Below are 27,668 nucleotides of genomic sequence, written 5' to 3' on the forward strand. Positions count from 1 at the left end.
TATTATTATTTTTATTGAATTTCACTCATTATTCTAGTATTCTAATCCTAAACTAAATTATATTTGAATCTGAAGCTAGCCACATTCATCTATAATTGTGGCCATACAAAGATGAAAAATAATAAACATGCAATTGCCTTCCTCACCATCTTAGGCCTTAGTGGGACTACAATGCATGGTCATAGAGAATTATTCACGAATGTTTTATGTGTGGGCAACCAAAATGTGGCTGTTGGTCTTTCTTGTAGTAGTAGTGCTTGAGCCTTATCTATTGCGATTACTATTGCATAGCATGCGCTGCCGACCATCTGCAGTTCTCTGGACGCCACCCAACGTTTTCCTTGCAAGGAAGAGATACTCACTTCACTATATATCTTGGGTCTGGTTCAATGGACATCAAATTTGCCACAAATTTTGACACTATTTCCTAGCTGTCAGATTTTAAAACATTCAAAGGTCTAGATCAATTGTGAATATGATGTCAACATATAAATAAATGATGTGGCAAGTGACTTGGCATTGTCTGATTTCATAACAAATCAAATTAAAAAGAAAAGAATGAAAAATCAGACTTTACAATCTCAAGAACAAAATCAAATTTTACAAAAAAAAAGAACAAAGACGCAAAGACAAAAACGAAAGAGGACGAGAAGACCAAGGACTGAAGCTGTAAAGTAATCAAAATTCAGAGCACAAGTAACTAATTAAATTGCTAATTATATGATCCAGGAGATGGTTCTTGTTGAGGGTTGAAAGCACGATGAAGTTCTAACAGGAATATATTCTTCTGTGCATTGTTTGCTTTTAGGGTTGATTGGTTTTGATGGATCACCAGCAAGATGCATCCTCATCGAATAAGCACTTGGGGTTTCAGCAGCCAGGCTAATCCGCAAAAATAAAACTTATATTCTCAATTCCTCATAGTCTCATACACGTATCTTATTTTGTTCTTGATCTTCTTTTTGTTTTTGTTTTTGTTTTCTTTCCAAGCATTTTGAGTTTTACAATCGGTGCTCATTGCTCAATGCCTCTTGATTGGGTCTCGATCTTTGAACACCTTAACTGAAAATCTATAAAACCCTGACATCTATAAAACTCATATTCTCAATTCCTCATAACCGTATATATCTTGTACCAATGGAAATTCTTCGTCCTTTGTCTTCTCGTCTTCCTCTTTTTCTTTGCATCTTGGTTCTTTTTATTGTAAAATTATATTTTGTTGTTGAGATTGTAAAGTCTGATTTTTCATTTTTTTTCTTTTTAATTTGATTTGTTATGAAATCAGACAATGCCAAGTCACTTGCCATATCATTTATTTATATGTTGACATCATATTCACAATTGATCTAGACTCTTGAATGTTTTAAAATCTAACGGCTAGAAAATAGTGTCAAAATTTATGTTAAATTTGATATCTCTTGAACCAGACCCATTCATAAGTTCCAGTAGTTTATGCCCATGGTTCCTAAGGGGGATGTGTTAGTCTACTAGATTTACATTGCCTTGAAATATAGAAGACACATCTCAATTTCTTTTAAAGCACGTGGTGCCACAAACTCTCCAAACTCATACAATTCAGTGCAGCAAAAACGTAAAACCATGGTTGCTCGATGATGCATATTCTCCACTTGTGTTCGCTACATTGTAGACATCCAACAGTTTTCAACAGGATTCAGAAACGTAACAAGCACTAAACCAATCCTCAAAATAGTATGTCAATGACCCTGAAAGTGATTGGAAAGTAGAAATAACACATATTGAAAGTACCAAAGCCAAATTACCTAGTATCCATAACTGTGTGAAAAAAAAAATGTCATATGTAAAACTAGCTCTAAAAATTGTCATCTTTTGCCTGTGAACTCTTGTCTTGTTTTTCATGTGCTCAGCATCTCTTTGTCCCTAAGCAGAACAAACCAACCTCAACGAAGTGACTTTCCCTGGTGTGATTGTACTCAGTCTCTTGTAGTTCTTTCTAACACCAAAACCCATGACCTTTACATAAGTGTAGTAAAAGACTCTGCTTCCTCCATAGTCTTAAACTTCTGCCCTTTAATGTCTTCTGTAGACAACTTATCATATTGAACTCCCTTGTATTTCATCTCATTACCATCACTTTGTTTAAAAGCTGAAGGTTCGCGCGGTCCATCCATGCCTATAAAAGAAAATGAAAACAAAAATATATTAAGCCCCTTTAAAGCTTAATAAGAACTAGCACAGACTAAGCATTGAGTAGACTCTTATATTAAAAGCTGCATAAATGAACGGACTTCTTCATCGATCTGTTTCTAACAACCGGGTGGGGTAGGAGGACGGTGCATTAAGATAGTTAAACTACTGTGTTCTTTTCAAGTTTAAGACCATGATAGATAGAACCAATTTCAGAACATAGCGACTCTTCCACCCAAATTTCAAGCTTACGTTTCATATATGTTATTGTCTTGACATATAATTGTGATAAAGCTTTAGCAACAGCAAAACATATTGCAAATCTCATGAATGATGAATAAGATATTTATCAAGTACCAAAACATTATCATTCGCCAACACTGAACTTTTTATTAACTGAAGCTAGAGCACAACTCAACACATTTAAAAGAACTAATTTCAGTTTACCTCCATCAACTTAGGTCGATTATCATGTTAGTCATTCTTCTTTCAATTTCATCAAAAACACCCCCAACTCCTAATTTTCATCAGCCGCGCATGTCCAAACCTCCAATCTCCATCCAATTCCTCTGTCAAGTGATGACTTTATATCAAGAAAAAAGAAAAAAGAAAAATAGACAAATTGCATTCAATCCCACCAAAATCACTAAGGTTAGGGGGTTGTGATGGGTACGAAGATGTGTATCGATATGGGGGAAAAATGGTTTGAAATGTAACTTTTAGAATTTAACTTTCTTCTTGATATCAAATCATCACTTGACAGAGGAATTAGATGAAGATTGAAGGTTTGGACATGCGCGGCTGATGAAAATTGGGAGTTGAGGGGTGTTTTTGATGAAATTGAAAGAAGAATGACTAACATGATGATCGACCTAAAGTTGATGGGGGTAAATTGAAATTAGTCCTTAAATATAACAAAACGACTTCATTCTATACATAAGTACGTGATTCAGAATCTAAATGAACTAGTTAAAGCACTAGCAAGTAGCAACTACCAAGCCTCATCAAATCTGTTCAGTTATATTCATCAAAGTACCGATAATAATCAAGGTTTGGTCTGGCTGCGTTTTGCTCCTAGTTTATGATCTATTATTGGATCCATTCAATTACCCAGAAACAAAGACTTCATAAACAGGAAAACCAAGACAATTCATTATGACACAGAAGAGAACAGACCAATGTTTTTAATTGTAAATAACCGTATACCATAGAAATTGACTGAAGCATTTGATCGAACAGGTGGTGCGCATCAAATTTTAAGCATTTTGATTCAACCATATTATCAAATAACACACCGAGACCAGTGGAATCAGTACAAGTAACACACCGAATTATCAATTAAATACCCACAACATGATCTAGCAGCTTTCTGATAGCAAAAACTCATACCCAATTATCATCGAACTAAACTGATATCAAATTGATTCTAAACAAAAACCCAAACACCCAACAACTAATTCATACCTTTAACTCTTCAAATTGAGGAGAATCTTCTGATGTGGAGAACTAGAGATGAATGGATAAATTGATGAAAGAGGTGAAAGCTGCTCGGAGTACCCTCCCAAAAGGAAAAAGATGTGTCTGTCAGGTTCGGTTCTTCTTAGTTGGGTTGGGCGGGTTCGACCAGAAATGCTATCCTCTTCCGGAAAACTTCGCGGGGACTATTTTCCGACGACGGACGACCGCCCATAAGGGGTTTACTGCACAAGGCCCCTGTAGAGGAAAAGATTTATCCCAGCGAATAGAAGATGCTCTCCTCTCCTCTTCACTGTTTTATCTTAGCAAATCGGTGCAAATCGATTTGTTTCTAAGAAGTGAGGTTTTTTAAAATTCTGTTTTTAATTATATTTTTTATATATAAATTATAAAATTACATGCTACTTGGTAAAGAAGATACTAATAGTCAATAATCTACCTGTAAGAAAATATTCAAATTTTATTACATCCAACGGTTAAGAATATTCAAAAAAGTTAATACATAACATGCATCAACTCACTCTAGAATTTTCCCTAAATTTGATCCATATATATAGTCCCACTGCAGCAATGGGTACGTAATGAAGAAATATATTAATTATTGATTATATTTGTGACATGATTTTGGTATTTTTTGCTATTTCAGACCCAACAAATTAAATATTTGCAGCAGGCCAGGTGGTCTAAGACTTGATGGCACATGGTTTGACGATAAATTAAATAATTGTTTTGCTGAATATATTTGACCTTTTTGTGAAATTTTCTGAAGTGCCTAGCACTAGCGAACAAAACCATGTTTAGTATACGACGCGCTATGGGTCAAATCCTATCTGGGACTTTAATTTGGAGTCGTAAACAAGTCTCTCCAGTCTCCACATTTTCTCCATCGAATACTTGCAGGTTAATTAATAAGGTTTTTTTTTTTTTTTTTTTGATACTAAAATACAAGGAAAAACAAGAAAAGCTAGAGGAAACTGCCTCTTGGGCAGCCTTCACCAATTTGGTCAAAAAGGATCATTCTTCCAATAGACCTGGGCAAAGGATGGAACCAGTCTCTTCTTCCTGTTATTGAATGTCCCAAACTTGCTGTGGCGTCTGCTGCAAAATTTGCTTCCCTGTATATGTGGTTAAAGCTAATCTCCTGGAACTCTTGAGCCAAGTTTTTAATGTCTTCTGTAATCTGTTGGAGCCTCCATGGGGTGCTAATTTTGCCATTCACTGCATCAATAATGATTTTGGAGTCACCCTCTACAATGATCCTTGTCAGCCCCCTGTTCTTGGCAATGAGGATGCTGTCTCTTAGTGCCGTCGCTTCAGTTGTGGGAACCGAGGCCTTCCCAATGTTCTTTGATGAAGTAATAATTGGTACACCTTCAGAATTCCTGATGATAGTACCACAGGCTGCAGAAGAGGAAGTCACCGAGCCATCAAAGTTTACTTTGAAAGTGGATGCAGGAGGTGGTTGCCATTTAATGGCTGATGGTGTTTTGAAAGAACCAACCCTGCAATCCATGTTATTTTCCTTGAAGCTTTTCTCTATAGAAGCAGCAACACTAATAATGGTTAGAGGGGAGGTACTAATGTTTCTGAAAGAAGCATCGTTCCTGGCCTTCCAAATCATCCAACAAATAGTTAGAATTTTCTCAAAATCATTTTTGTTGTAATTTCTTTTCCTCAAATAGAGATTCAGTTTATTTAAGAATGTATAACTTCCATGAATAAGATCATGGAGGCAAGCTTTTCTCCAAACATTTGTAGCAATTGTACAATCACCAAAAAGATGATCCAAAGTTTCATTGTCTGATAAACATAAAGAACAGGTGTTATCATGTATTTGGTTAAACCTTGACAGTCTATCTTTTGTTTTCAGTCTTCCTCTTAAAAGAAGCCAGCTGAACATTTTAATTTTTGGAGGGATGTTTAGCTTCCACATTCTATTTATTAATTTAATTTGGGGGTGTTTTTCAGAGAACTTACATTGGATCCAAGTCGCTGTTTTGATGGAGAACTTACCATTTGCAGCCGGCCCCCAGACACATCTATCATTCTGGTTATTTATGGGGATAGGAATTCCCAATATCTGTTTGACTATTTCCCAATCCAGGACTTGGAGCAATTTTTCTTTGTCCTAGCTATTTCCTGCAATAAAGTCACTCACATTTGCATCCCAATTAATAGTAGCTTTCTGCTGATCGTTTAACAAATTGTTAAGAGGAAAATCAAAAATCCAATTAAAAGTCCAGAATTTAACCTCCTTTCCTGTGCCAATAGTCCATCTCATCCCTTTTGTAATGAGATCTCTGCTATCCAGGATGCCTTTCCAAGCAATGGAGTCACTGCTTTTCTTTTTTGTTTCAAAGAAGGAATGGTTCTTTAAATACTTATTCTTCACTATTTGAACCCACCAGTTAGAGTGGTCCATGATAATCTTCCAACCAAGCTTTGCTACAGCAGCTTTATTAAAGTAGGCTGAGGGTCTAATTCCCAAGCCTCCAATGGATTTAGGAGTACAGACCTGTTCCCAAGCTACTGGTGGGTTTTTAGAATCACCCCACAAAAAACTCCTTGATTCTGTATCTACCGCCTTTGTGGTTCTCTTATCACAATTAAAACAAGACATAACATGATTTGGCATTCCAGCCAGGTTTGTTTTGATAAGGGTGACTCTACCAGCATGAGAAAGAGTATTCTTTTTCCAGCCGGCAGGCAAGTTTATTAGAAATTTTAAGAATTAGTTCCTTTGAGTTAATAGGGTCTTTCCAACAAGCAACGTTATGGATGCCTAAGTATTTTCCGATAGTGCTTTTTTGTTGAATTCCCAAGATATTGACAATGTCATTCTTCTTGGAGCCACAAACATTTGGAGAAAAATAAAGAGAAGACTTGTGGAAGTTTATTTTCTGTCCTGAAGCAGTAGCAAAGTCACTTAAGGTTTTAAGAATATTTCTGGCACCTCTAGGAGTTGCTTTAGCAAAAATTAGACAATCATCAGCAAAGACAAGGTTGGAAATTCTAGGTCCTCTGGGAGCTGAAACTATCCCTACTTGGTTCCTAGGTTTCTCAGCTAGCTTATTGAATTCTCTGATAAGGGGTTCCATACAGAGAATAAAAATATAAGGGGATAAAGGATCTCCCTGTCTAATACCTCTCGAAGGCTTAAACCAACCTTCAGGTTTTCCGTTGATTATTACTGAGAAAGAAACCGAGCTTATACAGTTCAAGACCATCTTAATCCAATTATCACAGAATCCAAACTTTGTCAAACACGCTTTGATATACCTCCAATTGAGGAAATCATAAGCTTTTTCTAGGTCTAACTTGACCGCCATGTAACCCTGGCTCTTCTTTTTCTTTTGAAAATCAGAAAAAAGTTCATGCGCAATTAGGATGTTATCCTGAATTACCCTGCCAGGAGCAAAAGCTCCTTGATTTTTTGAAATGCATTTCTCAAGCAGTATTCTGAGTCTCTTAACTATAATCTTCGTGATAATTTTATAAGAGACATTACAAAGGCTTATAGGCCGAAAATGACTAACTAGAACTGGTCTCTCAACTTTAGGTATCAAAGCAATATTGGTATGATTGAGGTCTTTGAGATCAAAGTTATTCATGAAGAAATTTTTAATAAGAGGTATCATTACCTGTTTAACTTCCTCCCAATGTTTCTGGTAGAAGATAGCGTGTAACCCATCTGGTCCTGGGGCTTTCAGGGGCCCAATTGACTTAACAGCTTCTAGAATTTCATCATCGTTGACCTGCGCGGTTAAAAGCTCATTATCAGTAGCATCTATACAAGGTGAAATAGTTCCTAAAAACCTCTCAAGTTCAAGAGAACTCGGTTCACTATCAGATGAGAACCTCTTTTTGAAATCATTGACAATGAAAGGAATATAAATATTAGCTTCTTCTAACCAATTCCCATTTTCATCCTTGATTCCAGTGATGGAATTCTGTTTCTTTCTTAAGTTAACCTGTGTTTGGAAGAATTTAGTATTTCTATCTCCTAAGGAAAGCCAATTAGCTTTCGCTCTCTGCGCCCAAAAAAGCTCTTCATCTTTTAGCAGATTATTTAGCTCAACTCTTAGCTCCATATCTCTCTTTAAAAGATAGTCAGAGAGATGATTTCTCATTAATTGTTTTTGGATAGTAGCCACTTGTTCCTGGAGATTTGAAATTTTCTTGAACAGATCTCCATAGACATTTTTATTCCAAACTCTAAGGTGCCCAGTGAACATATTTTTGATAGCAAGAAAATTATGGAGGGGATCATTATCAAGGATTTTACTCCAAAAGTTTTGAGTTATGTTCTTAAACTCTTTATGAGAGCACCAAATAGCTTCAAAACGAAAAGCCTTTGGTGTCAAGTTCACTTCATGTGCCATTGAAAGGCAAATGGGGCCATGGTCTGAGCTTATAATTGGTCCATTTTCCAGACTTATGTTGGGGAAAATATTGAGACAGCTTGCGTTTATACAAGCCCGATCTAATCTTTCAAAGATTAGATTAGCTCCCTGTTGTTTATTAGTCCAAGTGAAGGGGACACCCTTGGCTGGGATTGAACAAACTTCTGCTTCATTGAGAAAATCGCAGAATTTTATCATATACCTATTTATAGTTTGTATTCCACCTAGTTTCTCTTCTAAGTTTAAGATATTATTGAAGTCCCCCATTAGCACCCAAGGATCACTGTTATTGGGTTTAATCTGTAGCACTTCATTCCAAAGTTGTTGTTGTCTTTCTTTTTGAGGGTATATATAAACAAAAGTATGTAACCAGCTCTTATTTGTAGTTAGATCAGACACCTTGCAATGAATAATAAGGTTAAAAGTCGGGTTAATGCGGTCTTTTTGCTCTCATGTAGAAATCAATTTTCACTTAGATTTTAGTTGGGTTCTTACGGATCATAGACGCTTCATAAAATTTCTGGTTTGGTGACCCGTAAATCGAAATACCATTTGTTAAAGAAAAAAAAAAGTAATGTTTGAGGTGATACAAAAAAAAATGATGAATTTGTTGAAAACAAGGAGGTGATCAAAGAAATATATGATGCTATAAAGTAATAGGCTATAGAATGTGAAAAGTGTTATTCGATTTGTATTCTGCAATTTGGTTCATATTAAACCAGAGATGAATTCATGAAGCTTGGAGTACTGTAATTCGGTTTTTATGTTTTTTTAGTATCTTGTTTTGTATATAGTTTAATCATCTCCTAAGCTCACATGAATAAGTGAGCTAACTGTCTAATGTAATGGTGTTTTAATGTTATTATGGCCTGAGTTTTATCAATGAAATATTTATACTTAAAAAAAAAAAAAAAAAACCGATATCGAGATGTGGTAATTCCTCGAAACTGCTATTACTGGGCAAGTAGAATAGTAGACATACATGCATATTGTTTATTTATAAGGAAAAATGGCTAGGAATGGTTCCTTCCAATTGGCAAAAGCCATATATACAATCAAATTATGCTAGGTTCAACAGTAGATAAACTCATAAACTCCACCACAAACTCAAAGAGTCATTAATCAATGTAAAACTCAAATAGTCATTAATCAATGCAAAACAGAAAACCTATAATACATTATAACAAGGTCATTATTCGATACAAAGCAGAAAACCTTAAACCTATAATACATATTGCTTATTTCATCCCAAAATAGAGTGCTTTATTCAAACCAAATCGTTTCACCAACAGCACATAGTGGCCATCAGGCCATCTGTGAAACTTTATTAGAGAACATACAGGTTTCTCGACAGAACTTGAGGAGACTTATTTCACGGCAAAGAGGATTAACAAGTACCACAGCAAATATTATTCCTCTAGAACACACACTGTGTCACTGTTTGACAGAACTCTGAGGACACTTATTTTACAGCAAATTAAGAGGTCTAAACGAGCACAGCTTATAGGCTTAAACGGGCACTGGTTCTATAAGGAGAGAATCTATGAAACCCTTGAGCGCAGATGAGTTGGTAAACCCTTCGTTATTCCTGTAAACAACTTCACCAGAACGTGCAAGATTCAAAATAATCTGCAGGAGGGGCTTGGGGATACTATTGCTGGAGTGGAGATCGAGCAACTCTTGGTTTAGGTCTTTCCATGCAGCATCTGTTTGCTTAGTTAGCGCGATTTTCGCTTCTTCTTCTCCGACGCCATATTGGTTCATGTAGCATTCTACTGATGTGGCACCCTGCTCGTTGTTTTGCTCAAACTACATAATAATCAGAATTAAGATACAAGGTCAAGGTTAGATGGTTTCATATATGCATATGCAAGTGTATAACATGTATTATTATTACTGAACACTTGAACAGTACTTATGCAACTAAATGTAATGTACCTTGTGGCCAGCAATGTCGTTGAGGAGTCTGCCAATTAGCGCTGTAGCTTTAACAATCTTAGGGTGATTTAACACCCAATCCATGGTGTCTTTTGTAACAAGACCTCCCATTCCAACAAAGGCTGTGATTGCCATCGGATAGAAGGATGAATTAAGTCCATTTGGAATATATTCATCCATTGTTGGCGTGTATTTTTCCTTCAACCATTTGGCTTCCTGGAAGTAACCCCTGAGTTGAATTTTGATCTGGGAGAGATTCAAACCATGCCACTTCCTTATTAATATTAATGTAAAACCTGTTTATTCTTAAAAAAAAAAAGGACAAACCAAGTACAAACCAAACTATAGGGTCCGATCGATTCCAAATAATTAATTTAGAAGAATGATTAGTGAGAATTACTGCTTCTTTAGCAAACTCAATGCGATACAAGTTTCCTTCATCTGCAAGCTTTTCTTCATATCCTGAGTAGCTATCCAACAATCCCTTATAGCAAACCTCCATACACTGGGGCAATTGCAGTTGATCAACAGCAGAAATGTCCCACCTGATCACAATATATAAATCAATAACCTATAGATTTTAATAATTAGTTAATTAATTAACTACTCATTGCATTAATAAACTCGCATCTTAATATAACACAAACCGCTCAATAGCTTCTGTAAAGCGCTCTAATTCTTCGTATGTGCCGTAGACATCGTAAACGTCGTCAAGGACTGCCGTTAAAGCAATATATTTGCACGCCATAAATCTAGCAAAGTAATATTCAGGTTCATAACATGTCGCCAAACCCCAGAAGTAGCCCTCAACTAACCTGTCTCTTGCAAAAGGTAGCTTGTTTACAAAGTCTAAGTCCTTCCACCACCTGAATGTGAATTCCAAAAGTAAAAGCAATGTAATCAGTAGAAAGCATTACTTAATTTCCCTAATCTTTGATAAGCTAGCATTTAGCAATTAGCATACATATCTTAATTAGTTAAGAAATTAATGACAGTTTGTTCATTTACAGTACGTAATATATATTATTAACCTTGTCATATCACTTAGTTCTTTCTGATGGACTTTCTGTGCAAAATTGAAATCCAACTTTGCAAGAGTTAACAGAGTTTGGTTGTGTGAATCATCTTCCTCATAGACAGACATGTAATGCCTGGCTTCTAGCCTTGAAAATCCCTTCCAAAGTGGCTGATACAAGGCATGAGTTACTTGTTTCGACAAAGGGGAGCTCAACCGGGGTACTGCAGATTCGAGATGGCTCGTGGTGAAGGTCAGTGCCTCTTCAAGTATGTCTTCTCCGTGAACCCTAAGGTGAGTGGCTTCATACAGGCTTAGTAGTCCTACCACATCGCTCGTAAGATGTTCCTTAAATGTCCCATTACTTTCCTTGAACTTGTCGAACACATCTACATACGTACATGACCAGCAAATTAATGCATTAGAGTTAGATGCTGATGAAGTTAGTCAATATGCATAAATAATTTTCAGTTAACTCTATCGTGATTATGAAATTGATGAAAAAAGAAGCAAGTAATAGATTATTTACCGCATGAAACATTATAGCCTTGTTGCCTAAGCAATCGAAAACGGAGAGCAGTAGTGTAAAGGTCACCATTATTTTCAAGATCTTTACGTCCATAAGAATGATCATGAACATGTTTCAAGATTGTATCAATCTCATTTTCAAAACAGTACAACAAGCCTAAACGCTGAATGTTATCAACCATGTCTAACATGTGCGAAGCAGGCTGGTTAACTGCAGTCATTAGCATTCCTTTCACTTCTTCTTTCAGTCCTTGTACACGTTGCTCGAGTTTGACGTCTACATCCTACATAGGGGCAAATTGAAGAAACATATAACAATAATCGATTAATTGGGAAATTTAATATATAATTAGCATTGTTTAATTAATTACTTTGGCTATATATAAAACATACATAAATCTGTCTAAACAGAACTGGTTGTGTAAATAACGATTATGAAAACCCAAACGATCATCAAATTCGATGAAACTTTACATAAGCGATCTATGTATTGGGTTAATTTTAAAGCGAAGCTTCGCTTTGGATAGGAACTGTATGTGTGTGTCACATACCATAGTAGAATATGAGAGAAAATGATCGCCCAATAAGCAAGGAGCTGCAAAAATAGCACGACGTGGTTCAACATTGAAAGCAGCATGCGGGGTTTGAGCTGGAGTTGCTAAAACTTGATGAAGAGCCATTTTGTTTCCAGAACCAAATGAAGCTTAGTAATCGAATTTCAGTTACGACAAAAAAAAAATCGAACTTCAGTAGTTGGTGTGAGTTTAAGTGATTTGGTACTGGTATATATAGTGAAGCAAGTGTCTCTTCCTTGCAAGGATAACGTTGGGTGGCGTCCAGAGAACTGAAGAAGGCCGGCCGCGCATGCTATGGAATATTAATCGGAATAGCAGTCGTATACATTTCTTAGAGTCGATGTAGTCGCAATAGTAGTCGACTAGTCGTGTATAAACGCTTGGTTATAACCCTCTACACAAACGACTAACCCTCTATACAAACGACTAACGTGCACTTATTAGATTAAGGCGAGCTCATTTCCTGCATGCATAGCTATGATATGACGAACCACATTTCTTAGTCAATGTAATCGCAATGGTGGTCGACTAGTCGTATATAAACGTTTGGTTATAACCCTCTACACAAACGACTAACCCTCTACACAAACGACTAACGTGCACTTATTAGATTTAGGCTGGAGCTAATTTCCTGCATGCATAGCTCATAGCTATGATATGACGAACCACATTTCTTAGTCAATGTAATCGCAATGGTGGTCGACTAGTCGTATATAAATGTTTGGTTATAACCCTCTATACAAACGACTAACGTGCATTTCATGTACTTTAGGGGTAAGGAACGTGTCGTATATAAACGCTTGGTTATAACTAAGGAACGTGCATTTCATGGATTTTAGGGGTAATTAAGGATAGGAAAGTTTCCTTACAAGGTTTGCATCTTTTATTATACAGCAGAGCATGTACTAATCAGAAAAGGAACTGATTCAAAGAGTTATTGTTTACAAGATCAAGGCCAGTGTTGCACACCCTGGCAAGGGTGGAAGCTACACTATTGTTGCATGCATGTTTGCTCGGACTATAAATATAAAGCATTTTGATCTGCAATTTCATGTATCAACTATTCTTTTTCTCCTTCACCTGTATGATTAAAAAATACTACCTTAATACAAAACTATACATTATAATGGATACTACTGGCCACAACGTATTCTCTTACTTTTGGGTTGAATTGAGGGACCGCATCTGCATTTTTCTCTCCCTGACATGAACACATTTCAAAATATTTCTATTTTCCATACACATTAATTGCTTGTTTCATCACAAAATTAAGTGCTTATATTCGACAACGGTTTCACCTACAACAAATACTATTCCTCTGGTAAACTATAGTAGAGCACATACTGTTCGACAGAACTCTGAGTACACTTACTTTACAGCAAATTAAGAGGACTAAACGAGCACAGCTTATAGGCTTAAACATGCACTGGTTCTATAAGGAGAGAATCTATGAAACCCTTGAGCGCAGATGAGTTGTTAAACCCTTCCATATTTTTGTAAATAACTTCACTAGAACGTGCAAGATTCAAAATGATCTGCAGGAGGGGCTTGGGGATACTATTGCTGGAGTGGAGATCGAGCAACTCTTGGTTTAGGTCTTTCCATGCAGCATCCTTTTGCTTAGTTAGCGCGATTTTCGCTTCTTCTTCTCCGACACCATAATGGTTCATGTAGCATTCTACTGATGAGGCACACTGCTCGTTGGTTTGCTCAAACTGCATGATCAGAATTAAGATACAAGGTCAAGGTTAGATGGTTTCATATATGCCTGAAACACTAGAACAATAATTATGCAGCTATCTAAATGTAGTGTACCTTGTGGCCAGCCATGTCGTTGAGGAGTCTGCCAATTAGCGTTGTAGCTTTAACAATCTTAGGGTGATTTAACACCCAATCCATGGTGTCTTTTATAACAAGACCTCCCATTCCAACGGAGGTTGTGATTGCCATCGGATAGAAGGACGTATCAAGTGCATTGGGAATATATTCATCCATTGTTGGTGTGTATTTTTCCTTCAACCATTTGGCCTCCTGGAAGTAACCCCTGAGTTGAATTTTGATCTGGAAGAGATTCAAACCACTTCCTTATTAATATTAATATAAAACCTGTTTATTCTTAAAAAAAGAAAAAAAAAAGAAGGCAAACCAATTACAAACCAAACTATAGGGTCCGATCGATTCCAAATAATTAATTTGTGGGACTTTTTTGTTTAGAAGAATGATTGGTACTGAGACTTACTGCTTCTTTAGCAAACTCAATGCGATACAAGTTTCCTTCATCTGCAAGCTTTTCTTCATATCCTGAGTAGCTATCCAACAATCCCTTATAGCAAACCTCCATACACTGGGGCAATTGCAGTTGATCAACAACAAAAATGTCCCACCTGATCATAATATATAAATCAATAACCCTATAGATCTTAATAACTAGTTAATTAAGGGTGCTTCTAGATGTACCCAGCAAATTTCTAAATAAACCCAGCACTTTAACTTTTGTCACATTTTTTCCTGTTTTGCCCTTAAGTCTATTTACACCCAGCATCAATTTCAAAACGTTAAACCCAGATCCTCCGATTACCTGAGTTGTGTTTCAATATGAATACAAACATCAAGAGCAATAATTTATCAGCTCTGCTTATTTTTTGCAAACAATCTCTCATGTTCTATGCTACACAATTATAATCTTGATTTCATAACAACGTTTTTCAAATGTAAAGCTCCAACTCCCGATCTGTCTTCTTCCTCTCTGCAACTCTCTCTCTCTCTCTCTCTCTCTCTCTCTCTCTCTCTCTCTCTCTCTTCTCTCCTCTCTCCTCTCTACTCTCTTCTCTCTCTCTCTCTCTCTCTCTCTCTCTCTCTCTCTCTCTCTCTCTCTCTCTCTCTCTCTCTCTCTCTCTCTCTCTCATCACCGTTTCTACTTCTCTCTCACTCATCTCCTCCACTCTCTCTCCCAAGCTTCCCTCCTCAACCCGTTTATCCACCGCTCATTTCCAACTGAGGACAAGATTCCAAATAAAAAAAACTATCATTTTGACCTCCTCCTCTAACGCCGTCGGTGAGGACGGCAAGGTATTTCCCACACGGAACCGAGCGAGCGCAAACAGCCGACGTGCTTCTCCACCCGACGTAGTTGGACCTTACGGCATTGACGATCTCGGCGAGGAGGCGTTTAACTTCCCTTTTTAAATTCATCTTTTTATACAAACGGGGTAAAATGGGTAATAAAATTAATGCTAGGTACATTTAGCTATTTGCTGGGTACATCTAGCAACACCCTTAATTAAGTACTCATTGCATTAATAAACTCGCTTCTTAATATAACACAAACCTCTCAATAGCTTCTGTAAAGCGCTCTAGTTCTTCGTATGTGCCGTAGGCATCGTAAACGTCGTCAAGGACTGTCGTTAGAGCACCATATTTGCACGCCATAATTCTAGCAAAGTAATATTCAGGTTCATAGCATGTCGCCAAACCCCAGAAGTAGGCCTCAACTAACCGGTCTCTTGCAAAAGGTAGCTTGTTTACAAAGTCTAAGTCCTTCCACCACCTGAATGTGAATTCCAAAAGTAAAAGCAATGTAATCAGTAGAAAGCATTACTTAATTTCCTTAATCTTTGATCAGTATTTAGCAATTAGCATACATATCTTAATTAGTAAAGAAATTAATGACAGTTTGTTCATTAACAGTACGTAATATATGTTATTAACCTTGTCATATCACTCAGTTCTTTCTGATGGACTTTCTGTACTAAGTTGAAATTCAACTTTGCCAGAGTTAGCAGAGTTTGGTTGTATGAACCATCTTCCTCATAGACAGACATGTAATGCCTAGCTTCTAGCCTTGAAAAGCCCTTCCAAAGTGGCTGATACAAGGCATGAGTTACTTGTTTCGACAAAATGGAGCTCAACCGGGGTGCTGCAGATTTGAGATGGCTCGTGGTGAAGGTCAGTGCCTCTTCAAGAATGTCTTCTCCGTGAACCCTAAGGTGAGTGGCTTCATACAAGCTTAATAGTCCTACTACATCGCTCGTAAGAGATTCCTTAAATGTTCCGTTACTTTGCTTGAACCTGTTGAACACATCTACATAAATAACAAGCAGCCAATTAATATAATGTTTTAGAGTTAGTTAACGTACATGCATGCTTACATGCATAACATATATATGTATATCAAACGTATTCTTTTGTAAAGAAATTTAAGTTATTTTATATATCGGGATTAGAAATTAATGAAAGAAAAACAAATCACAAATTAAACTTACCGCATGAAACATTATAGCCTTGTTGCCTAAGCAACCGAAAACGGAGAGCAATAGTGTATAGGTCACCATCATTTTCTAGATCTTCTGTACCATAACCATTATGAACCAGTTTCAATATTGCATTGATCTCATTTTCAAAATTGTTGGACAAGCCTAAGCGTTGAATGTTATCAATCATGTCTAATATGTTCGAAGGCTGGTAAACTGCCGCCATCAGCATTCTTCTCACTTGTTCCTTCAGCTCTTGGAAGTGTTGCTCCTGTACAGCGTCGGCTTCCTACACAGATAAATTACATAATGGAGAAACAGTAATTACTAATCGAGATCTTAGCTAGCTTGATGTTAAGATTCAGACCAAATAACGTGTATTGTTGGTTGATAGTAGTAGAAGAAACATATATGATTACCAGATGAGCAGCAGCAGAATATGCCTCTGCCTCAATGCCAGGAGTATAATGAGGCGAACAACGCTTAACATCAGAAGCGGCATTTGCGATTTGAGATTGAGCAGGCGCCATTTTTCTTGGTAATATTCTGGACACACTGAATAATCGATCGATACGATTGGTTAAGAGTCGAGAGCTTCTTGATTGCTTTGTTTCAAGGACTACTGGTGAGTTTAAGTGAAGGAGCTGTAAGTGCTGCTAAATTTGATCCGTATATATAGTCCCACTGCAGCAGTGGGGTACGTAATGAAGAAATATATTTATTATTGATTATATTTGTGACATGTTTTTGGTATTTTTGCCATTTCAGAATTCAGACCCAACAAATTAAATATTTGCTGCGGCAGGCCAGGTGGTCTAAGACTTGATGGCACATGGTTTGACGATAAATTAAATAATTGCTGCGCTGACTATATTTGACCTTCTTCTGAAAATTTCTGAAATGCGCACTAGCGAAGAAAACCATGTTTAGTATACGACGCGGTATGGGTCAAATCCTATCTGGGACTTTAATTTGGAGTCGTAACCAAGTCTCTCCAGTCTCCACATTTTCTCCATCGAATACTTGCAGGTTAATTTATAAGGTGAAAAGTCGGGTTAATGGGGTCTTATTGCTCTTATGTAGAAATCGACTTTCACTTAGATGTTAATTGAGTTCTTACGGGTGACAGACGCTTCATAAAATTTCTGATTTGGTAACCCGTAAATCTAAATACCATTTGCCAAAGAAAAAAAAAGGTAATGTTTTTAGTGATAGAAAAAAAAATTACGTTCAAAACAAGGAGGTGATCAAAGAAAATATACAATGCCATAAAGTACGTAATAAATTAGAATGTGAAAAGTGTTATTCAATTTGTATTTTGCAATTTGGTTCATATTAAACCAGAGATGAATTCATGAAGCTTGGAGTACCACAATTGAGCGTCTTAGCTCCGGTTTTTATGTTTCTTTGGAATCTTGTTTTGTATCTAGTTTAATTATCTCCTAACTCACATGAATTAGTGAGCCAACTGTTTAATGTAATGATACTTTGATGTCATTCTGACCTGAGTTTTATCAATAAAATATTTATCTTAAAAAAAAAACCAATCGAGATATGGTAATTCCTCGAAACCGATATTTCTAGACAAGTAGAATAGTAGACATACATGCATGTTGTTTATTTATAAGGAAAAATGGCTAGGAATGGTTGATTCCAATTGGCAAAAGCCATATATACAATCAAATTATGCTAGGTTCAACAGTAGATAAACTCATAAACTCCACCACAAACTCAAAGAGTCATTAATCAATGCAAAACTCAAATAGTCATTAATCAATGCAAAACAGAAAACCTATAATACATTATAGCTAGGTCATTATTCGATACAAAGCTGAAAACCTATAATACATATTGCTTATTTCATCCTAAAATAAAGTACTTTATTCAAACCAAATCGTTTCACCAACAGCACATAGTGGCCATTAGGCCATTTGTGAAACTTTATTAGAGAACTTTCAGGTTTCCCGACAGAACTTGAGGAGACTTATTTCACGGCAAAGAGGATTAACAAGTACCAGCTTCTAGGCTTAAACGGGCACCGGTTCGATGAGGAGAGAAACTATAAAACCCTCGAGTACAGCTTCAGCGTTGGTAAATAGATCTACATTCTTGTAAAGAACTTCACCAGAACGTGCAAGATTCAAAATGATCTGCAGAAGGGGCTTGGGGATACTATTGTTGGAGTGGAGATCAAGCCACTCTTGGTTTATGTCTTTCCAGGCAGCATCCTTTTGTTTGGTCAGCTCGATTTTCGCTTCTTCTTCTGTGACACCATATTGATTCATGTAGCATTCCACCGATGAGGCGCCCTGCTCTTTGTCTTGCTCAAACTACATATATATACAGTGTTACAGACACAGCAAAGTGAAGGTTATATACGATGGCATCGTACACACATATATAGAAGAACATGACATGTGTTATTGATACTGATACTGAACGAGGGAATAGTACTGATCCAAATATGAACATATATATGATCGAAGTACCTTGTGGCCAGCCATGTCGTTGAGGAGTCTTCCAATTAGCGATGTAGCCTTAACAATCTTAGGGTGATTTAACACCCAATCCATGGTGTCTTTTGTAACAAGACCTCCCATTCCAACAAAGGATGTGACTGCCATCGGATAGAAGGATGAATTAATTCCATTTGGAATATATTCATCCATTAATTGTTGGTGTGTATTTTTCCTTCAACCATTTGGCTTCCTGGAAGTAACCTCTAAGTTGAATTTTGATCTGAGAGACTGAAACCACGTACTTAATTACCAACATTACTATAAATATTTTGTAAATGAAAAAAATGAAACTAATATAGAGCAGGCTTCATAAAGCTACTAAACTAGGATCCAATGCAGACTACATACAAATCAAATATTTGTAAGACTTACTGCTTCCTTGGCATAGTCAAGGCTATATAAGTTTCCTTCTTTCGCAAGCTTTTCTTCATATGAAGAGTAACTGTCCAGCAGTCCTTTATAGCAATCCTTCAAACACTGGGGTAATTGATCATCAATAGCAGAAATGTCCCACCTGATCAAAATGTACAAGTCAGTAACCTACTGATCTGAATAACTAGTTAACAAGTAATTAACAACTCCTTGCATGAGCCTATGGAAATTTCTGAGGATAATATATTGACGGTATACAAACCTCTCAATAGCATCTGTATAGAGCTCTAGTTCTTGATATGAGCCATAGACATCGTAAACATCATCTTGGACTGTCGTTAGAGCACCATATTTGCATACCATCGTCCTAGTGAAGTGATATTCAGGTTCAAATATAGTTGCTAAAGCCCAAAAGTAAGTCTCGACGATTCTGTCTCTTGCAAAAGGTAGCTTGTTTGCAAAGTCCAAGTCCTTCCACCACCTGAAAGTAAACACCGAAAAGAAGAAAAATAGTAGAACTTAAAGCATTATTAATTTTCCGTAATCTTAGATCAGTAATTAGCATACATAGTTAGAAATGACAATGATATATATGTTAACCTCGTCATATCACATAGTTCTTTCTGATGGACTTTCTGCATTAAGTTGAAATCCAACTTTGCAAGAGTTAGCAGAGTTTTGTTGTGTGAATCATATTCCTCATAGACAGAAATGTAATGCCTTGCTTCAACCCTTGAAAATCCCTTCCAAAGTGGCTGATACAAGGCATGAGTTAGTTGTTTTGACAAGGGAGAGCACAATCGGGGTGCTGCAGACTCGAGATGGGTCCTGGTGAAGATCAGTGCCTCTTCAAGTATGTCTTCTCCATGAACCCTAAGATGTGTGGCTTCATACAAGCTTAGTAGTCCTACCACATCGCTCGTAAGATATTCCTTAAATGTCCCATTACTTTCCTTGAACTTGTTGAACACATCTACATACATGACCAGCCAATTCATGCATTAGAGTTAGATGCTGATGAAGTTAGTCAACATGCATAAGAAATTTAAGTTAGTTCATACATGGCTATTATAATTAAATATATATATGATGAAAAAGAAAAAAGATAACAGACTATTTACCGCATGAAACATTATAGCCTTGTTGTCTAAGCAATCGAAAATGGAGAGCAATAGTGTAAAGGTCACCATCCTTTCCAAGATTTTTACTTCCGTAAAAATGATCATGAACATGTTTCAAGATTGTATCAATCTCATTTTCGAAACGGTACGACAAGCCTAAACGCTTAATGTTATCCACCATGTCTAACATGTGCGAAGCAGGTTCGTTAACTGCAGCCAGTAGCATTCTTTTCACTTCTTCTTTCAGTTCTTGGACACGTTGCTCGAGTTTAACGTCTACTTTCTACATAAGAGCAAATTGAAGAAACATATAACAATAAGTGACTGGGAATATAATTAGCATTGTCTACTTCATGCACGTAAGAAACATATATATATGTATCCCTTACCATAGAAGAATATGAGAGAAAATGATCGCCCCAGATGCATGGGGCATAATTAGCAGGACGTGGCTTAACATCGAAAGCAACATTCAGGGTTTGAGCTGGAGATGCTAAAACTTGATGGAGAGCCATTTGTTTCCAGAACCAAATGAAGCTAAGTACGTGATCGATATGATTGCTTTCAATCGAACTTCAGTTGGTATGAGTTGAAGTGATTTGGTGCTTGCATGAACTGGTATATATAGTGCAAGTAAGTGCCTCTTCCTTGCAAGGAGAACGTTGGGTGGCGGCCAGAACTGAAGAAGGCCAGCCGCGCATGCTATGCAATAGTCGCAATAGTCTGCGTATATAAACACTTGTGTATAACCCTCTTTACAAACAAGCACGTATTGGATAAGGCTCAAGGTGCTTTTTCTGCATGAATGACTATGAACGTGAAGAACCCAGATTTCTTAGGGTCAATGAAATCGGCTTCATCGAGGACAAGTGGGGGAAGCATATTTTAGATTGAAAATTTCCCAGTCAGATCTGAAGGGGAGAATTCATCGAATGGAACCAGAGATGATCGAGTCCCCACAAACTTCCAATGGCACAAGTTGGGGAAGCATATAATTGTTTATTGTGCGTGGGATTTGTTTTCGCCCAAGGATTTGCTTCAACATCTATACCAAATTTAGAGAAGGCAGATATATTAGCATCAGCTATGACCTAGCCATCGGAAAATATTAGGTGATGTGCAGGAATGTTTAATATCGACCGGCTCGCTCGATCGGATTGGCTTTCTACCTGTTCGAAGTAAAGGTTCTCGAGGAAAGCCCTTCAACTATAACGTTGATAGCATGATCAAACTATAAAGATTTAAAGATTAATTCCTTGTATACCAGCTGAGATCACAAGGCTCTTTCAAATGCATAAATTGGAACGATGAAACATTTTGCATACTAGTTTGGGACTTTGGGTGATCAACACTTTAAGCTCTTCGACCAAATTGTCCGCATAATTAGGTCTGCTAACATTCCTGTTCAAAGGGTTGTCTCCATTACTAAGATGTATATCATATAATCATTTTATCACTAATTGAACAAAAATGACAAGTTAAGTATGTAAAATTTACAGCATTGACAACAAAATTACTACATTTGTTTTACACATTTACATATAATTGAACCAAGTTACTACAATGACAACAAGTTGTTCATAAACTTGTAAATTACTCAAGCAAGTAATGACTATCTTTACCAAAACAACAACAAATTTGTTGTCCTATCAGTAAATGTAGGTATCACAAACAAGTATGTACCTTAGAAAATTCCCCGCCTCAAGAGTCAAGAGAGACACCGCCTCACTGGAATCGGTTTCTATTTACTTCCTATAAGTGCATCACCTACCTAAAATTCCCTAGAGCCAGACAGTGACGTTATTCCATCTGAATTCCGCACTTTGGTTTAAATTAAACCGGAGTTGTAATTTTTAGAAACTTATACTGATTCATCGTTTATAAACTTTATGTAACTGCAAATGTGAAAGAAATAAGCTAGTCCATGTTATAAGGTACGGTAAATAACAACTTTTTATTGAAATTCCATATGAGCATGTACAGTATAGAATGAAAGGAGATATTCCTTTAAGTGATCGATTTCATTAACATCCTCCACTTGCAGGGTTCGAGTAATGAACTCAGAAGCCCATTTTGCCTTTGTTGTGTGCGCCGTGTTCTTCAGCATCAGCCTGAGCGCATATGATCACCACTGACAAGTCATTTTTGTCTGCTATAGCTTCTTGCATAACATTAACAGCATTATTGTCAAGGGTCATGCCCGGGATAACCTAGCTTCATCGATCAGTACTTGGACTACATATTCCCTTTTATTGAAGTTGTCATCACTCATCAGTGCGGCCTGGGCTGGTTGGTTTCTAGTATTTTAGTTTTTTGGTTTGTTTTGAGCCTACTTTCTCTTTTTCTAAGGGATTGTATGTATGACTTTAATTTATTTTTTTTGCTCGAGTTCGGCAAGAGATTGGATACCTCTTGCTTATTTCATTCGTGCATAAGGTATTAATCTTTTGGCTTAGTGCTTAATAAAAAACGGTGGATGTGTTAGGGGTGTGCTTATTGTATTCTTGTGTGAGGAGAGAGCACGCTTTGTGTATCCTGAGTGATAGCATTTTCTGACGGTCTTAACATACATGCTATCATTGCACTGCTTATTGAATTTCATATTAGACGACATTTTCAACTCAAAAATAAAAAAGCTAATTAAAATACTCCTTTCACTGCTTTTGCTCCAGCAAAGGAACATGATACAAACTGAAAATGCAGAAGAACTACTTGGTAGATTGGTGTAGACAGGATCCACACAATTCAAGTGGCAGCATCAAATAACCAAGTCCTTGGTATTTTGGTATAACCAAGTACTAGTTTGATAGTATATGAGTTTGGTACTTTGGTCCAATCAATGACATAATTTGGTTATAATTTAAGTGTAGAAACGATATGTGGATGCGTCAGTGACGATGTTCCTGAACCACCAATGGTGGATGCTAACATAATGAACACTCCAACAAATATGGAAGCCTGCACAAAACAGTCATATATGATTGTCAAGCAACTTTTTACTCACTGTATATTTCTATTGTTCCAAAGAAATTGAGGGGATGAATTATCTAATTTGCTTACCCAGTTGACGAACCAATTGGTGCTGAATCTCTTCGGTTTCTTGATAGCTAGCCACATTATACTAGGAAGCTGTAAAATTATCATGCTCGAGATGATTACTTTCTTGTTGAAGACTTGTAAGATAAGAGAAACAAAATAGAGGGTGAGTGAGAGAATGACTTACAAAGTATGAAGTTGGGGCGAAACCAAACCCGCCGAAGAAACCAAGAAGGTCTCCAAAGAAAGGGAAGGTGACTCCAACAAACAATGTGAATGCTGAAAGAGAGGGAAGTACTTGAGGTATTAATCAAATGATTGATCAAAATCAAACACATATTATGATTGGGAATCTTACCAACATAAGCTGATCTAGCAACTAGTCTAAGTGCCACTCCAGGTGGGAAGTTCAGTTTTTTCATCATCATCCTCTCTAACAAGTCAAAAACCGGCATAGCAAAAACCTAGACACGCAACTTTTTAGTTACATTCATATCGGTAATGAACTAACAATCATCATTTGGTTAACAAATTTGGCGAGTGTAGTAGTACTCATTTACCTGATAGCTGCCAATAACATGGACAACAACCATTAAATTTGCAGATGCACTTAGCCAAGCAGGTCTCTTGAGGTCCACTAGGACATTATCAGCAACATCTTGCCCAAAAGCCCAGTAACCGATCAGGGCCACCGGGAAATAGCAAATTGCATTAATAATATAGGCTCCAACGGCACCTTTCCACATCGGTATTCGTGAAGGCCTCTCCGGAGTTGATGGCATTGTTGCCTGAATTTCAAGAGCCACAGCATGTCCGGCAAATGCAAACGAGATTTGACCAAGTGAATTGAACACCCGGAACATGTAATCAACTGAGCTTGTTTTCTTGTATGCATAGCTAACATTATCTACCGGGCCTTTACTTAAGCAACCTGCCCAAGCTATTGTGGAATAACTGCACAGTAATAAGAACTTCAAACTGAGTTCATGTTTTTTCTTTTTCTGTGATATTTTGTACCAAAGCCAACTAAAAGATTTGGTGATACTCTGATCTGTAAGAATAGTAGGATAACCTTGAGCCAAAAAATATTATCTTTGTAAACAATAACCTACTAATTTATCGACAAATTAATATATCGTTACATTAATATAGATTCAGTGGTCCAAATATTACGAATGTCCTTGCTTCCTATGATCCTATTACAGACAGATTTGTTGTGACCAATAAACGTTTCTCAGTAGGGAGTTGTACCAAAGTTGGACTCTAATCGTAACTCCAAGAGTAAAGTAGAAGTGAGAAGTTAGACAAAGAGGTTCTATACCTTAGTGACATGATAGCTGCTGCTAGCGAAACACCAGCGACAGAGTTGAAGTTGGGAAGCTGGGAAAGGAAGAAATGAATGGAACCAAACATCAAAATCCAGTAGGATTGCTTGATTGGTGTGCAACTAGAGCACGCCATCTCCATGAACTGCTTCAGACACTTTCCCCCAGTGACCATGTACACTATGTCACACCCAATTTGGACGATTAGCTGCTGTGGAAGCACGATCCATGGCCCGAGTTTAGGACCGAAGGCATGTCGACCGAGGTCTATGTACCGATCAAGGCGAACCCCTGGAACACATTCATGGAGTTGTATCATCTGCCACATTGTGTTCAAGGTCATGCACCAAGAAACTGCCAGTACCATTGTCCCCGGACCCCTGACATAGCGAAAACAAAGAAGATAGAAAAATGGTTTTATGACTTTGGTCTATAAGTACAAGAACCCTGCTTGGCTAAGTAGTTTGATCGAGTATGATCAGTATAGTACCATCCTAAGTAGGCCATGGCATATGGTAGGCTGAGGACACCGGCACCTATCATGGCGGTGACGGTGTGGAAGGTGGAGTACCACCATTTGGCGCGGCGTGTGTTGTCTGCCTCCTCCTTCCATTTGTTGTCTGAAAGAGCTTCCTGCTGCTAGAATTTGGAACATGGAAAATCAGACAAACAGAGTGAAAATTGAAAAACAAGTACCAAGTGTATGATTGGTGTGAGTTACGTAAAGGGTGGTGGTGCTCACCTTTGGAGGAGGAGAAGTTGAAACCATCTTTTTAGCAATGAAGACAGAGAAGCACTTTCAGTGTGGGAGTTCAGTGACCATCATCATCTATATAGGGCTTAGTGACCTAAAAAGTTAAGCCGAAGTGTTGGAAATGGAACATAGAAGGAAATGTGGGATGCACATTGCTTATCCCCAAAGTGCTTTTAAAGACTAATTAGATAAGTAGAAGAAAAAAACTGATGCAGGAAGCAGTAAATATTTTTAAGTTGATACAGCAATCCTTTTGTATATATTGGGAAAAGATAGCAGCCCACTACTGAAATAGATTACTGAAGCAAAGAATTGTGATATACTCCTCCCACCCACTAAATGACCCAAATCAAGGAATTAGGAAGGACCCCATTTTGAAAGCACCATGAAGCTCAACCATCAATTTTTCTTTCACATGATAGACCATTTATGCTTCAGAACCAAAAAAAAAAAAAAAGACCATTTATGCAATTATTTGTTTTTGTTATCCATGATTTGAACCAATTATGAAATTTGTGTGTTGGTTGGTGAATGGATACTTCCTAAAATCAATCAGTACAACTATAAAACAGTGGCTTTATAAAGAGGGCAATAGTTTTAGGGGGTAATGATTAAAGGCAAAGGATGCTCTTCATGCTTTCGTAGTGGTGTCTTATTCCTTCTTCCTTCCAAGTGTCCCCAGTCACTTTGGGAGCCCAGAGGTGACTGCAAGCCACTGCTTACCACAAAACTAAAGGTTTAAGGCTTTAAGCATCATATTTAGCTTTAAGCATCACGTTTAGTTTAATCTTACGCCGAATTAACGTCATGTTCATATCACTTATTGATCATACTAGAAATGCAACTGAGAATTGAATTTTACGACCATATATCCCAGAAAAACTATCCCTCTCGGTTACTTTAGCAATGCCAAGGACCGAGAAATGTGTCTTCTGCTTCAGTTTTCAGTCTGTTTCCCGAACATTGACTCGGGGAATTTTCTCTACTGCTCCCTCATGCGTGTTAAACAGGGATCATCGATCAAGGCAATGAACACCAGCATGTTTGTCAATGCTAATACATAAAGTTTTATGCCAGTCTACTACTTCTACTACTTCTAACAAGCAACACTCTTGTTAACCCATAAAGCCTCCTGGCATATTAGGCCCTTGCTGTGATGAAACTTGTCCTTGTGAAACTAATTGTGACCGGCCTTGACCATAAGCTTGACCCATTCCACCCCCAACCAACTGTTGTTGTTGATGTTGATGTTGTTGCTGTAGTTGCTGCAGTTGTGGAATTTGCTGTTGCGACTGGAGCTGCGACAGCTGCTGCTGTGGTTGCTGCATCTGAGGATGTTGCTGCTGTTGTTGCATCTGCGGATGCTGCTGCTGCTGTTGCTGTTGTTGTTGTTGTTGTTGTTGCATCTGTGGATGCTGCTGCTGCAGTTGGGGTTGCTGTTGTTGCTGTAGCTGTGGTTGCAATTGTTGCTGCTGTAGCTGTGGTTGCTGTTGCTGCATCTGTTGTAGCTGCGGCTGCTGTTGCTGCATTTGTTGTAGCTGCGGCTGTTGTTGCTGCATTTGTTGTAGCTGAGGCTGCTGTTGCTGCAGCTGTTGTAGCTGCGGCTGCTGTTGTTGCATTTGTTGTAGCTGAGGTTGCTGTTGTTGCATTTGTTGCATTTGTTGCTGACCACCTACTTGTGGCTTAAACACGACCATATCCTGAACCGATGGTAGACTTAGCTTTAATAAGAAATTAAGACAAAGTTACAATGCCGAGCCACAACCTCAATTTGGAGAACCCCATAGGCCTCCATTAATTTGGAACAAAATACAAATAAAAATTGCATTTAATGCATGGAGCCTTCAGCATCAAAAGCAACTAACACAGGCAAGAAGACGCCTACAAAATCTTCCCGGAAATACAGGCTTACTATTTCATTTTGCAGGTTGCTTTTGATATTGAAGGTGCCTCACATGTTGAGGATCTACAAGCTCAGGGTGGTGGCAGTTAAAACTTACTTTGAAAAAGGAACCATAAATCAGTAATAATCTTACCCCTGGGAAAAGCATCCCAATCAAGCGGCAAGCTTTGTCCGAAACAGATAGCAGTAGTGTCTGAGACGGCAATTGGATGACAGCACACTGAAAAAGTGGAAATTAGCTTTAGGACGATTCCATATATATATATATATATATATATAATAAATAG

The 27,668-nt window shown here is 37.5% G+C and overlaps 3 protein-coding genes and 2 pseudogenes across 5 annotated transcripts in view; all 5 read right to left on the minus strand.

The window, feature by feature from the left end:
* Nucleotides 1-9,554: 9,554 nt before the first annotated feature.
* Nucleotides 9,555-12,206, minus strand: LOC101312536 ((-)-germacrene D synthase-like). Its single transcript, XM_004298254.1, has 7 exons — nucleotides 12,078-12,206; nucleotides 11,528-11,810; nucleotides 11,015-11,387; nucleotides 10,631-10,849; nucleotides 10,384-10,528; nucleotides 9,984-10,229; nucleotides 9,555-9,854 (listed from the first exon to the last, which is right to left on the minus strand). The coding sequence occupies exons 1-7, from the start codon at nucleotides 12,204-12,206 to the stop codon at nucleotides 9,555-9,557; spliced, it is 1,695 nt and encodes a 564-aa protein (XP_004298302.1).
* A 1,310-nt stretch (nucleotides 12,207-13,516) lies between these two features.
* On the minus strand, nucleotides 13,517-16,881 carry LOC101312825 ((-)-germacrene D synthase-like). Its single transcript, XM_004298255.1, has 7 exons — nucleotides 16,771-16,881; nucleotides 16,364-16,640; nucleotides 15,810-16,182; nucleotides 15,430-15,648; nucleotides 14,341-14,485; nucleotides 13,917-14,162; nucleotides 13,517-13,816 (listed from the first exon to the last, which is right to left on the minus strand). Exons 1-7 carry the CDS (start codon nucleotides 16,879-16,881, stop codon nucleotides 13,517-13,519), a joined length of 1,671 nt encoding a protein of 556 aa, XP_004298303.1.
* Nucleotides 16,882-18,105: 1,224 nt separating this feature from the next.
* LOC101313114 lies at nucleotides 18,106-20,878 on the minus strand (annotated as a pseudogene). The gene is made up of 7 exons (XR_184585.1): nucleotides 20,753-20,878; nucleotides 20,364-20,646; nucleotides 19,843-20,215; nucleotides 19,505-19,723; nucleotides 19,243-19,384; nucleotides 18,841-19,090; nucleotides 18,106-18,681 (listed from the first exon to the last, which is right to left on the minus strand). The product of XR_184585.1 is annotated as a (-)-germacrene D synthase-like (transcript).
* Nucleotides 20,879-22,917: 2,039 nt separating this feature from the next.
* LOC101303897 lies at nucleotides 22,918-25,574 on the minus strand (annotated as a pseudogene). The gene is made up of 8 exons (XR_184516.1): nucleotides 25,467-25,574; nucleotides 25,215-25,363; nucleotides 24,721-25,104; nucleotides 23,960-24,353; nucleotides 23,758-23,863; nucleotides 23,587-23,678; nucleotides 23,424-23,492; nucleotides 22,918-23,321 (listed from the first exon to the last, which is right to left on the minus strand). The product of XR_184516.1 is annotated as a lysine histidine transporter-like 6-like (transcript).
* Nucleotides 25,575-26,290: 716 nt separating this feature from the next.
* LOC101304180 (mediator of RNA polymerase II transcription subunit 25-like) overlaps nucleotides 26,291-27,668 on the minus strand; it is an 8,886-nt gene continuing 7,508 nt past the window's right edge. The window contains exons 14-15 of the mRNA XM_004297087.1: nucleotides 27,515-27,601; nucleotides 26,291-27,178 (exon numbers count right to left, since the gene is read on the minus strand). Coding sequence (XP_004297135.1) covers nucleotides 26,594-27,178; nucleotides 27,515-27,601 — 672 coding nt within the window. The 3' untranslated portion in view covers nucleotides 26,291-26,593. The remainder of the gene's footprint in view (nucleotides 27,179-27,514; nucleotides 27,602-27,668) is intronic.

The sequence above is a fragment of the Fragaria vesca genome, linkage group LG4 (genome assembly GCF_000184155.1).
Source record: "Fragaria vesca subsp. vesca linkage group LG4, FraVesHawaii_1.0, whole genome shotgun sequence".
Lineage (NCBI taxonomy): Eukaryota > Viridiplantae > Streptophyta > Magnoliopsida > Rosales > Rosaceae > Fragaria > Fragaria vesca.

What these genes read in the sequence shown, in the direction of transcription:
- LOC101312536 (XM_004298254.1), bottom strand. Translation starts at nt 12,206, where the DNA reads ATGGCTCTTCATCAAGTTTTAGCAACTCCAGCTCAAACCCCGCATGCT. An exon ending in GAACTAAGTGATATGACAAG is followed by an intron (nt 10,850 to 11,014) that starts GTTAATAATATA and finishes ATTCACATTCAG; the next exon opens with GTGGTGGAAGGACTTAGACT. An exon ending in TTGAGTTTGCTAAAGAAGCA is followed by an intron (nt 10,230 to 10,383) that starts GTAATTCTCACT and finishes AATCTCTCCCAG; the next exon opens with ATCAAAATTCAACTCAGGGG.
- LOC101312825 (XM_004298255.1), bottom strand. Translation starts at nt 16,881, where the DNA reads ATGGCGCCTGCTCAATCTCAAATCGCAAATGCCGCTTCTGATGTTAAG. An exon ending in ATTCTGCTGCTGCTCATCTG is followed by an intron (nt 16,641 to 16,770) that starts GTAATCATATAT and finishes TTATCTGTGTAG; the next exon opens with GAAGCCGACGCTGTACAGGA. An exon ending in TTGAGTTTGCTAAAGAAGCA is followed by an intron (nt 14,163 to 14,340) that starts GTAAGTCTCAGT and finishes AATCTCTTCCAG; the next exon opens with ATCAAAATTCAACTCAGGGG.